The sequence below is a fragment of the Monodelphis domestica genome, chromosome 2, assembly GCF_027887165.1.
Source record: "Monodelphis domestica isolate mMonDom1 chromosome 2, mMonDom1.pri, whole genome shotgun sequence".
NCBI lineage: Eukaryota > Metazoa > Chordata > Mammalia > Didelphimorphia > Didelphidae > Monodelphis > Monodelphis domestica.
Window position 1 is genome coordinate 399258707 of NC_077228.1, and position 12628 is coordinate 399271334.

General features: G+C 34.8%; 1 protein-coding gene across 7 annotated transcripts in view; it reads left to right on the forward strand.

Annotated features, from left to right (window-relative positions):
* Nucleotides 1-11719, forward strand: part of RNF146 (ring finger protein 146) — a 20224-nt gene extending 8505 nt beyond the window's left edge. For 6 of the 7 annotated variants that reach the window (XM_001369683.4, XM_056818736.1, XM_056818734.1 and 3 more), the window contains 2 exons: nucleotides 1195-1343; nucleotides 9954-11719. In XM_001369683.4, coding sequence (XP_001369720.2) covers nucleotides 1342-1343; nucleotides 9954-11013 — 1062 coding nt within the window. In that variant the 5' untranslated portion in view covers nucleotides 1195-1341 and the 3' untranslated portion in view covers nucleotides 11014-11719. The other variant, XR_008916668.1, reaches the window with a different exon arrangement.
* Nucleotides 11720-12628: the final 909 nt, after the last annotated feature.

A 12628-nucleotide genomic window follows, 5' to 3' on the forward strand; every position in this document is an offset into this window, starting at 1 on the left:
TAGTATCCCATCACATTTATGTGCCATATATAATTTGTTTAGCCATTCCCCTCTGATTCCAACTCAGAACCTCATAGTTATAAATATTTTTCTACTTCCTTACAGTTTGTTTGACTAAGGACTAATTCCATTCAAGAAAAACTTTTTAAAAATTCAAGTTTTATTAATATTTTTAATATTAAAATTATTATTTCCCTCTTAACTTTTTGGGGAACTCCCTCCCTTACTCCCCCCTGAATCTTACCTTGTAACAAAAATATTTAAGCAAAACCAACAATCTGAAATATTTAATGGTGGATGTACCATATTCCATATCTGAAGTCCTCTATCTCCTGAAAGGCAGGAATTGTTTTTCAGCACCATTTCTACAGGACTGAGATTGGTCATCACAATGAGAATTTGACCTTCTTTTAGTGGATTTCTGTCTGTTTGTGCTATTAATGGTAATTTGTTTAAATTGTTCTGGTTCTTCTTGCTTTGCTTTATAATCATTTCATTGATGTCTTCTCATGTTCTCCTGTTGCTCATTTGTGCATATGTATACACATATATATTTTTTAAGTACAATAATTTATTAAATTCATATGCCATAATTTTTCTAGCCTTTCCCCATTTGATGAACACCCATTTTGTTGCTAGGTTTTGCTATCAACAAAAGTATCCTTATGGATATTTTTTCTGCCTTTGAACATCCTTTTCTAGTGAATGCTTAGTAGTAAAATTCCTATGTGAAAGGCCATGAACAGTGTAGTCACACTTCTTAATTTGAATTTCTTTTCCAGAGTTGGAACAATTTGCACCTCCACTAAGAGTGTATTAGCATGCCTGTTATCTCATGTCTTTCAACATCTATTCCATCTTTTATCTTTGTCAATTTGACAAAACTTCAAGAGTTTTAATTTTTATTCCCAGTTATTAGTAATATTATAATAAACTTTTAAATGGTTTTTGAAATGTAATAATTTTCTTGAAATCTATTCATACTTTTCTATCACTTAACTGCTAGAATGGTTTGGTCTTTTGTGCCAATTCCCTACATATCCCTGGATCTTGTCAGAGATAACTTATGCCAAGATTTTTTTCCCTCCTTTGGCACATTTTCTTATTCTATTTGTACCATTTTTTGTCATGTAAAAGCTTTTACATTTTACATATTTAAAATTTTTGACTAATTTTAATCTTTATTTCCTTTAGTTCACAGAGTCATTAATACAAGTAGGGACTCCCTTTGCAACACAAAGAATCAACCACTAGTGAGGAAAAAAACCTCTAACTTTACTAACTGTCTGTGAAGATGATGTTTTATTCTTATAACAGACATCAGTGGGATCTATAATAGAAATGTAAGTATAACATTTTTTTGTCCAAAACTATTAATACTGAATTTATATAAATGTAACAACTTGTATTAAAACTGGATGTATTTCTAAATTTATATACTGTGAGAAACAACTAGCTGGCGCTTTATTCTTAAGATTTCTATTTGAGAAGTTTAAAGGCGCTTAAATATTTTGTTAATATTAAATTTTGGAAATAGCATTCTATTTAAGGTAGGTGGATGTTTTATTATTCATTTATAGAGAAAGTATAATTGGGGCCAGGAATTTGCCAGTGATACTATAATCCTAGAACTGAAAGTGATCTCAAGGTCAACTAATTTAATTAACTCCATTGATCCAGATAGGAATAGACTCTATAATTTCTCTTAATTGTTCTTACTTTAATTTATGCTTTCATTGGGGAAAGTTTGGGGGAGGTATCTATTTTAGGATAAAAAGATTGGTCATTAACCAGTTGTGTGAACGAATTTAACTGTTGCAATACTATAACTTTTGGGTTTGCTAACTTGTTTAGTGACATACTGTAGCCTTTGAATTTCTATGTTCGCAGTTTGGATTGACTCATGAGTGTGTTCCTTTGCAAGAGATATGTGACCGAGAGACTTTGTATTTGAAATAACTACTGAGTACCTGCGACTTATCTACATTCATTCTCTTGTAGAAATATTGTGAATTTGAGTTTTGCAGAAATGTAATCAGTGTTCCTGATCATTTACTAAGGACGAATAAGTGTAAAAAGAAGAGGACTTGAGTTAGAGTTTTGGGATAGGATGTGGATAAAAATCCAGTAAAGGGAACCTCAGAGTATCATCAATCCTATAGAAGGAGAACCAAGATAGAGTAGTGACATGAAAACCTAGAGAGAAGAGGAAGGTCAAGAAGAATGAGAACTTACAAAATTGTCATTAGATTTATCAATGAAGAGATGATTAATAACGGGAGAGAAAGCAGCATTTGAATGATGACATTAGAAGTCAGATTGCAAGGGACTGGGATGTGAGAAAAGAGCATATGGTGACTTCTTTCTCAGGATTTAGACATCATATTTGGAGATGGACATGTAGTCCAACACCTTCATTTTACAGATGAAGAAACAGGTGGAGTGACTTGCTCAAGGTCACATAGGAAGTACGGAGAAGAACTGGAATTTGAACTCAGGCTCTCTGGTTCCAAATTTAGCATTCTTTCTACTGTACCTTGAGAAATGCAGGAAGGGTTTTTGAGGACGGAGGAAACCTAGGTATTATTTGTAGGCATCAGCCATATACATGCATTTGCATACATAATGGAAAGTATAAATATAAATGTTTAAGATGACATAAGCCAGTGTACATTCGTATTTCAAAAATGTTGTTTATTAAGCCACAAAAATTTTAGTAGGAATAATTTAATTAGTAATGATAATGGAGTTAGACACAGATTTGTTTTATATCTGTTAATCTGAGCTTTATTGTAAACATAAAAATAAATTTATTCTTACAGTAGCGTAATGAATTATTTCAGAGGGATAATTTTTATTTATGCTACCATGAAGTTGTTTTCTCCCTCCTATCTGTTTTAATTGAGTCATGAAAGAATTACTTTTAAAATAATCAGTGGATTTCTTGAGTTACACCTTAAAACTTATTGGAAATAAATTTTAGACTTTGCTTAGCTATATCAGTGAAGGCAAAGCAATATGATGGATTATTAAAATGACCAATGACAACAATATCTGACTTTAAAATGGTTTTGTTCATTATATCTATAGAAGGATTTGCTTAATATTGGGAATTTGACATCATTAACTTCTCATTATCACTGCCAGAAGAAGAGAGTACGGACATAGATAATGCCAAAGTTATTTATATTTGACTTAGTCATTTACTGCATGGTAGATAATGCCAAACTTATTTATATTTGACTTTACTCTTATTGCAGCAAATAGCCTTCCTAATCCCAATTCCTTGTTGATATTGAGTGCAGCCCATAATTTAAAATTTGCTATGCACAAGTCATTTGTCAATCCTCATCCTTTCTGATTTCTCTGCAGCAATTTACACTGTCCACTGCTTTATCTTCTCTTGTTTTTGTTTTGTTTGTCACTGCTCTTTTTCTGTTTGACTGCTTCTTAAATATACTTTCATGAATCATTATCTATATCCTATTCCTTAATTGTAGATTATTTTCCCAAGCCTTTGTCCCTAGACTGTCTTTATGTACTCTATCACTTGGTCACATATGTTCCCATGCATTTAATTATCAAGTTTATGTAGCTAACTCCAAAATTCATGGATAGCCCCAGTTCTTAATTCTAATCCTTCATAATCAGCTTTCTGATAGATATTTTAAACTGAAGGTCATTTAGGAATATAAAGGGGGGTTGGGGGGACAGCTAGGTAGCTCAGTGGTTTGAGAACCAGGCCTAGTGTCAGGATGTCCTAGGTTCAAATCTGACTTCAGATGCTTCCTAGCTATGTGACTGTGGGCAAGTCACTTAATCCCTGTTGCCTAGCTCTTAACCACTCTTCTGCTTTGGAATCAATACATAGTATTGATTCTAAGGTGGAAGGTAAAGGTTTAAAGGGGGTGGGGGGGTAATAAAAAAGTCTAGCACGCCCAACATGGAATTCACTTCTCTTTCTCTCTTATTCAACCTTTGTTACAACTTTACTATTCCCTCAAAGGCACCACAATCTTTTAGTCTTCCAGATTTGTAGCCTAAGTGACATGCTCAACTCCTTTCCCTCTGATCACATATCTAATTGGTTGTTAAATTTTGTTGATTGTACCTTCATAACATTTCCTCAATCCATTGTTATCTTTCTACTCACATGACTAAAACCCCAATTCATGTTTTATGTACCTCAGGTAAGACTATTGAATTAACCACCCTAAAGTTTTCCTTTCTTAAGTGTATCCTCTCCAATTCATCCTCCATAGAGCTTCTAAAATGATTTTCATAAAAAACAAACAAACAAAAAACAGGTCTAGGGGCTAGCTAGGTGGCTTGAGAACCAGGCTTTAGAGGCAGGAGGTCCTAAGTTCATATCTATAGCCTAAGATACTTCTTAACCATATGACCCTGGGCAAATCACTTAGCCCCAGTTGCCTAGCCCTTAACACTCTTTTGCCATGAATGGCAATACACAGTATTGATTCTAAGATGGAAGGTAAGGGTTTTTTTGTTTGTTTTTTAAAAAGCAGAGAAGGAAAAACTAAATAAGATACAGATGGCAATAGATAACAAAATAATAATAGTGGTGAGTCTGAATTTTCCCCTCTCAGAACTAGATAAATCTGACCAAAAAAATAAATAAGAATAAAATTAAGATGATAGAACTTTAGATAATATAATTAAGATACATATCTGGAGAGCCCACACACATCTGCATGAGGTTAGTAATAGATCTAAGCCCAAACATACGAAAAATCCAAACATAGCTTCTGATGGGATAACAGTGACCTAGAGAGTATAAATAGTCTGAAAAAGTCTTTTTACCCTTAACAATGGTCATACTGTAGAGGTAATCATGCATCCCTGAAGGATTATGACCAAGCTGGAAAGACTTCTTTGGAAAGAGTATGGTCCTGGTAATATATGTTAACTGAGAACCAGATGCAGTAAAGTGATCAAATTAATTGTTGATAGGAATATGGAGAAATATGTCTGATATTAGGAGCAGCTGCGAATTTTTTTTTTTTTAAGAAAACAAGATAGAATTATACATTAAGATTTGTAAAGCAGTTCATGTTCATTGACCTAGAGATCCAATCACTGGGGCTAGGCCCTAAGGGCATTATTGGGAAATAAAAAGCTGTGTATGTGTGAAAATATTCATGGAAGCTTTTGTTTATATGACAAAATTGCTAGAAATAACACAAATGCAGTGATGGGGAGAAATGGCTGAATAGATTGTGTTATTTGGTTATAATGGATTTTATTAAGTATCAAAATGACAAATATTAGAAATATAAAGAAAATAAAGGAAATATGTGAAGAAATAAAAAAAGTAAAGAGAATAGTATATGCCATAATTACATTTTAAAAAATGACAGCCACAAAATGAAGAGAAAAAGTATGCAAGTAAAACAAATTCAAAGGGAACTTAAAAGCAGAGAATGTCATAATTTAATCTTTTATGTATTTGTTTAGTTAAATGTTTTGTGGTGGTTACCAAGTATAATTTTTTTAATGAGAATTTTTTTAAGTGCTTTTTTAAAAAAAACATCTGGCTATGTCAGTACCAAGTTCAGTAAATGAAAGTGGCTTCTTATTTCCTGTAATATCAAATATAGATTTCTCTGTTTTAGCATTTAAAGCTCTTCCTAACCTAATTCCAGGCTGCTTTTCAGGGCTTATTATGCATTACTCTATTTCCTGCACTCTACACTTAAGCCAAACTGTCCTTCTTGCTGTTCATCACATAAGACACACCATCTGTTGTCTGCACTTTTGCATAGACTGCTCCCTATGCTTGGAATATGCACTGTCCTCATTTCTGCCTCTTTAAAATGTTAATTTCCTTCAAAGTTCAGCTTAGGTGCTACTTTATTTTGAAACCTTTCCTTGGCTTCTAAACTGCAAGTGCCTTCCTTCTCAGGATTATTGTTTCCCTCAATAAAAGTTCCTGAAGGGTAGGAACTATTTTTTTTCTTTTATCTCCAGCAATAGTAAATCCTCACATATAATTGGCAGTTTGATCTGAGAAAACAGAAATTATTCTTAATTCTCTTTTCATTTTCCACTTGTCTAAGATCTCTTTTTTTTTTTAATTCAAGCTAGAGATAGATCACATATCTCTCATCAGTACCAAAACATAACTAAAACTGTCTAACTCTCAGAGCTGGTTATTTTTTTGGTTAGAGCCATTTCTTGAGGTGAAGGTACAGAAAAAGGAAGAAAATAATTAGAAAAGGAATTGAAAGGGATGCATGAAAATATGTGGCAAGAAGTATATGAGGCAGTTATATGACACGGGTGATCAGTGCTGAGCCTGCAGTCAGAAAGACCCGAGTTCTATTCCCACTTCAGTACTCAGTGTGACCTTGGGCAAGTCACTTTGCCTTTCCTTCAGTTTCCTCAATAGTAAAATGAAATGAAGATGACAACAACACCCATTTCACAGGGTTGATGTGTGAGGATCCAGGTAAATTATCTTTTCAAGCTCTTATCCTAGTACTGGGCACCTAGAAGATGCTATATAAAATGCTAATTATTATTGTTGTTCTCATCATCATCACCATGGCAGAGTTACTGGCTTTTCTCTTTCAATACTATATCAATAGTTAAAAAAAAAACAAAAAAACTACTTTAGAATAAGTTTTAAAGCATCCTTTTTTTCTTGATCCACTAAATCTTTAATCTTGCTATTTTTTTTTTACATTCTCAATTTTGAGTGTTAATATGATTGCAACCTCTTCCGTCACTCACTTGAACTCCTTTAAAGCACATAGTTGTTCTTAACCTTTTATATGTGTATGCTGCAGGCCTCTTTGACAGTCTGATGGAAGCCTATGTAACCCTTTTCAGAAAAGTTTTTAGGTACATAAAATATAGTATCAATAAATAAATTAATTATATTTAAATACAGTTATCAAAATTTTTATGTAAAAAGAAAATCATGCAGCCCAGCTTAAGAAGGTCTGCTTTAGGGCCACTGACAAAATTTTCTCATAACAGGAATTTTGACTGTGACACTTTTCTTTCAGTTACTACCTGAGACAGGACAGACAAAATGTAATACTTCAAAGGCATTCTCAGTTTGTATATGGTTTAAAAGAAAAATAAAAGGCAGCATGGTATTGTGCAGACATAATTGTCCTCTCAGGAAGACCAGATTCAAGGCCTTCCTTTGACACATACTACTAGCATTGTAGCCTTAGACAAGTTAACTCCTTGTGATCCAGATGAATCTCTACTATTACAAATTTCAGAGCTGGATAAGATTATAAAGGAGAAAAAAAGGAACCAAGAAGGGTCATTTTACACATGGAAGATAAAGGATCATTTAGTACGTGGAGATTGATGTTGTCAAAGGCATGACATAGTAAAATGTATGATATGCTTTGACCAAAATGGATTCAAAGTGTTTGAAGGGAATAATAAAAGATTAAACTACAAAGAGATTGTAGGCATATTTTAGAGGGCTTTTGAGTATCAGATTAAGAAGTGTGGTCTTCATAGAGAGCCAGTTAAATTTTTTTTTTCAATAATAGAGTAACAGATCTGTGCATTAAAAAGACTAATCTGGCAATAGTATATTCAGAACATTTAAATTTACTGATTTAATTTAAAAATGCAAACATTGGTTATTTTTGTGGGATTATTTTCTTAATATATCATGGCATATGTATTCCCTAACTGGCCATAATCTAATAGGAAATGGGCACTTCCATATAACTTTGCACTTAAATGGTTTATTTACTTTTGGTTTGAAAAACTATATATCTTTAAGTTATAGAGCCACAAAATTGGGTGGAGGGGCAGGAATCATTACTCTGAAATATTTTGCATACCTTCTAAAAATAAAATATATGCCTGCATTCTTGTAGCATTCATAGCTCTTTGCTTAATATCATATACACTATGGGTATAATTAAGGTCATCTATAATAGCATCTGATCTGGACTTGCAATTTTTTTAGATGAGTATTGGGAGCTCCCAGTGAGGAAACTCCTTCTACCAATGTGTCTTAACAGTTTTAGAAAGTTGGGCTTTGAGAGGTTGTGACTTTCCCAGGATTACAGACATTATATGTCAGACCCTGGACTCGAATCCTGCCTAAGGTGAGCTTTCTCTATCCACTAAACCATGCCTGCCTCAAATATTTAGAAATTTTTTATAGAAAAAATTATATAAACTTTCTGCTTAGTGATTTTAATCCTTATTGGTTAAAGTTAAATATAACCCACTTTTTTTTTAAATTGTCTTATGAAAGAAGCTCAAAATCTCTTCAGTCTATATTCTTACTGTTCCCATGGTGCCTTGCCATGCCTTTCTAATTCTTTCATCTCTTTTAAGGCATAATTTACTCAGTATACCTTTAAGCCAGAAATGTACTATAATTACTCAGCTTGAATGCTCTCCATTCAAACGATCCTCAAAATATTTTGTGCGTCTTTCCTTGATAAATTGGGAAATGCAATGGATTTCTGTCACCAGGTTAAATAGTAGCAGTAGCAATAGCAGTATGGGATCTTAAGCTTCCAAAGTAAAATTTGTTAATTAGCCTATTTCATTAATACCATATTTCATATACTATGTTCTTCTTCAAATTACCTATTCCCCTCTCCAACCCCAAGACCTGCAGTTTCATTGGAATAGGCCACTTATGGTGAACCTTTTAGAGAATGAATTTCCAAATTGCAACCCTCATGCCACATGTGAGCTCCCTGCCTTATCCCAGATAGGAGAGGGAGGAAATGCTCCCATTGGGCTGCTGGGCAGAGGGGTGGGTCATCTGAGAAATGAACTCAAGCACATGTGGGGTGGGGGAGGGGGATGCCCCCTCTGGCACAGGTGCCATTGGTTTGCCAACACGGCTATAGGCCTTTTCTGTTAAGGGAATTTTCTGTATTTAGGCAAGGTACTTATTTCTTATTCTGCTACTCCTGGTTATAGACAGTTATCTAGGGTCCTGAGAAATTAGGTAACTTCTGGGTCACAGAGTAGGACTTACCATATGGGAATTTAATAACTTCCTGTCCACTAGGTCTTGCTGCCTTTCACTTTTATAAAAATCAAAGATTTTTAACTTTTGTTTGCATCATGCACCTTTAGCAGTCCGACAAAGCTCCTGTATCCCTCCTTAGAATATTTTTTAAATATTTAAATAATATATTTGTGATGTTTTAAAACATACAAGATTAAGGAGTCTAATAATGTTGAAATTCAGTTAGCAAAATACTTTTTAAAAACTTAACAGGCCCTCGTTAACCCTTTCTTTGTAGTTATTTGCATACTTATCACCCTTCTTGCCATTCCTTGCACTACTCTCCTCTCTTCCCCCTTAGCTTATAAGATCTTTCAGAGCTAGGCTTTTGTAATAGCTATCCTCTGTGCTCTATACATCTTAGGGGTTTAATAAGTATTTTTATTGAATTAATTTAGCCCATGCAGATATACTTTTATGCCACTAGTTATAAAAAATGCATTTTATAGTTCATACTGTTCCTATTTTCCATTCCTCCTAGCTGCTAGTGCCTTTCCCTTTAAAAGTATACCTTGTATCTTCCTTCATAGGAATTTTGTATATACTTATTAATATACTTATCTTCTCCATTAAGTAAGTTCTTTAGGGGCAGGGACTTGTATCAACTTCCTGACTAATTCTTGGTTGACTTAAAAGGGCATTAGATTGAAGAACTGGTTGGCAGCTTATATGTATCTCCTAAGGTTTGTTACTTTTCCTTTTCCCTTCCTTCCCCTCTTGATTTCAAGTTACTTCTTTATATTTGTGGCTTTTAGTTTTTTATATATTGTTTGAGCAGGGAATGGGGAAACTCATTGACCCTCAGTAGAAAAAGGATTATCTATCTGTAAAGCACACAAACATTTTGGTAGTTTTTTGTGACTGGGTGATTTTTGAAAACCATTGTATTTTGTGGTAACAAATACTCTCTTTTCTTTAGGATGGCTGGCTGCGGTGAAATTGATCACACAATAAACATGCTTCCAACAAACAAGAAGGCAAATGAGTCCTGTTCTAATGCTGGACCTTCTCTTACTGTCCCTGAATGTGCCATCTGTCTGCAAACATGTGTTCACCCAGTCAGTCTTCCTTGTAAGCATGTATTCTGCTATTTATGTGTAAAGGGAGCTTCATGGCTTGGAAAACGATGTGCACTCTGTCGGCAAGAGATTCCTGAGGACTTTCTTGACAAGCCAACCTTGTTATCACCAGAAGAACTGAAAGCAGCAAGTAGAGGCAATGGAGAATATGCCTGGTATTATGAAGGAAGGAACGGGTGGTGGCAGTATGATGAACGCACCAGCAGAGAGCTGGAAGATGCTTTCTCCAAAGGTAAAAAGAGCACTGAAATGTTAATTGCTGGGTTTCTATATGTTGCTGATCTTGAAAACATGGTTCAATACAGGAGAAACGAACATGGACGGCGTAGGAAAATTAAACGGGATATAATAGATATACCAAAGAAGGGAGTGGCTGGACTTAGGCTGGACTGTGACTCTAATGCGGTTAATTTAGCAAGAGAGAGCTCTGCAGATGGAGCGGACAATATATCAGCCCAGGCCGGGGCTTCTATGCTGCCTCTAGTGTCTACTTCTGTTAGACCCTTAACTTCACTAGATGGCCAGTTAACAAGCCCTGCAACACCTTCACCTGATGCAAGCACTTCTCTAGAGGACTCTTTTGCGCACTTGCAAATCAGTGGAGACAACATGGCTGAAAGGAGTCACAGGGGAGAGGGAGAGGAAGACCATGAAATACTGTCTTCAGGCAGGGTACCAGCACCAGACACCTCCATTGAGGAAACTGAATCAGATGCTAGTAGTGATAGTGAGGATGTATCTGCTCACATTGCACAACATTTGCCCTCAACTCAGCAAAGACATTTGGTTCCAAGTGTAAATCAGACAGCAACTGATAGACCTGCAGCAGGGGGTGGAGCAGTAAGTGCTAGTGTCAGGTCTAGAAGACCTGATGGACAGTGCACAGTAACTGAAGTTTAAAGAAGTCATCAGCCACATGCTCAAGAATACAAGTACATCCATAATGGTATCTGTAAATTTCTGCCCATGAGACGTTACACTCATCCCCTCGTAGAGTATTTTGGGGTTAGGGGTGGGAAAGGGGAATGGGAAGAATTGGCCTGTAACTAAAACGTCTAATATGTCTCTGGAAATTTTATTTAAAAGTCAGGAACTTGGGTGTTGATAGTTGAAAGCTACTTAGCAATACCCAGTTTTTCTTTTAAGAAAGTCTTTATTTTGTAGCTTTTTTTTGTGAGATCCTCAATCCCTTTGGCCACTATGTATTCTCTGTGCATTAACTGTCTTCATTATCTGACTGTTGCATTGTGTCTTATTTCTCTGCATGGATCGGCATATGGAAAGAACACTAAATTTGGGAGCAGTATAAGATGATATTGATAAGAGCAAGATACTTAACTTAATGTGAAAATAGATTCATTTGGAAGGTATGAGGAATATTTTATATAGACAAAGAACAACCATTATCTTCAAGTTTTCAAAATGAAAATGTAAACAGCTAATAACTTTTGTTGCAAAATCTTGACTGTAACACTTTGTAGTGTTCCCATAAACTTTGCTGTCTAGTCCTTGTAGTTGAGGTTTCTCCTAATGTCTCATCTTTTTCTTTTCTTTCTTTTTTTGTTAAAAAATTTATAATTTAATAAATACTACAGTTTGTCAAAAATAACTTGTGGCTGCTTTTCCTTTCTTTGAATGGGGGGAGGGGCTTCCCCAGAATTTGTTTCTCTTTTTAAAGACTAATATATTTGTAAAACTGACTTAAGAATCTGTCTTGGAAAGTATCAGAACACATCCTGAATAGAAATGAAACCATTGCTTTCAGAACACTAAAAATATTTCTCTTAATTAGGTGGCGCTTCCTACTGTGATATGAATGACAAATACTTGAACGTCTCTGACAGTTATAAGGAAATTATTTTATAAATTAAGGTATTCCTAATTGTGGTTTCAACATGAGTAGAGATCATATAGTAATCTCATAAGAAAATACAAACCTAGACCCAGATTCTTACCATATATACCTAAAGTGTGTTCTTTAGACATGAACTCTTAATTCTATTGGGTAAGCCACATCATCTAGAAATTTCCACATCCCAAACCATAATGAATGTATTTAGTTAATAGCCTTGAACTTGACACTGCAGAGCTATGTGTAGTTTTGGGTTTGCTCTCACATTACTAACTCATATTTTGGCTTGGCATTTTTCACAGACTTTAGATTCTCTTTATTAACTAATAAGAGGGCCTTGTACATGTGATCCTATAAATCATTTTAAAAGTCATCTTGTCAGTCATGGATTTTTCTGACCATGATACCATTGATTACTACTAAAGCTTCACGATATTTGACCCAGATTCCAGCAACAACTGAACCAAACCATAGAGAAGCCCACCACCCTCTGGGAAAGCTCCTTGGCCTCTCTTACATTATAGTGGCAACCCTTCTGCAAGCAACAGTCTCCAGAATTCATCATGGACAGGAAAAGATAAGATTTTGTTCAAATACAACTTTTCATGACTCATTAAATCCTGGTTTTGCTACTTGACTACCTTTGTGACATTTTACTTCTCT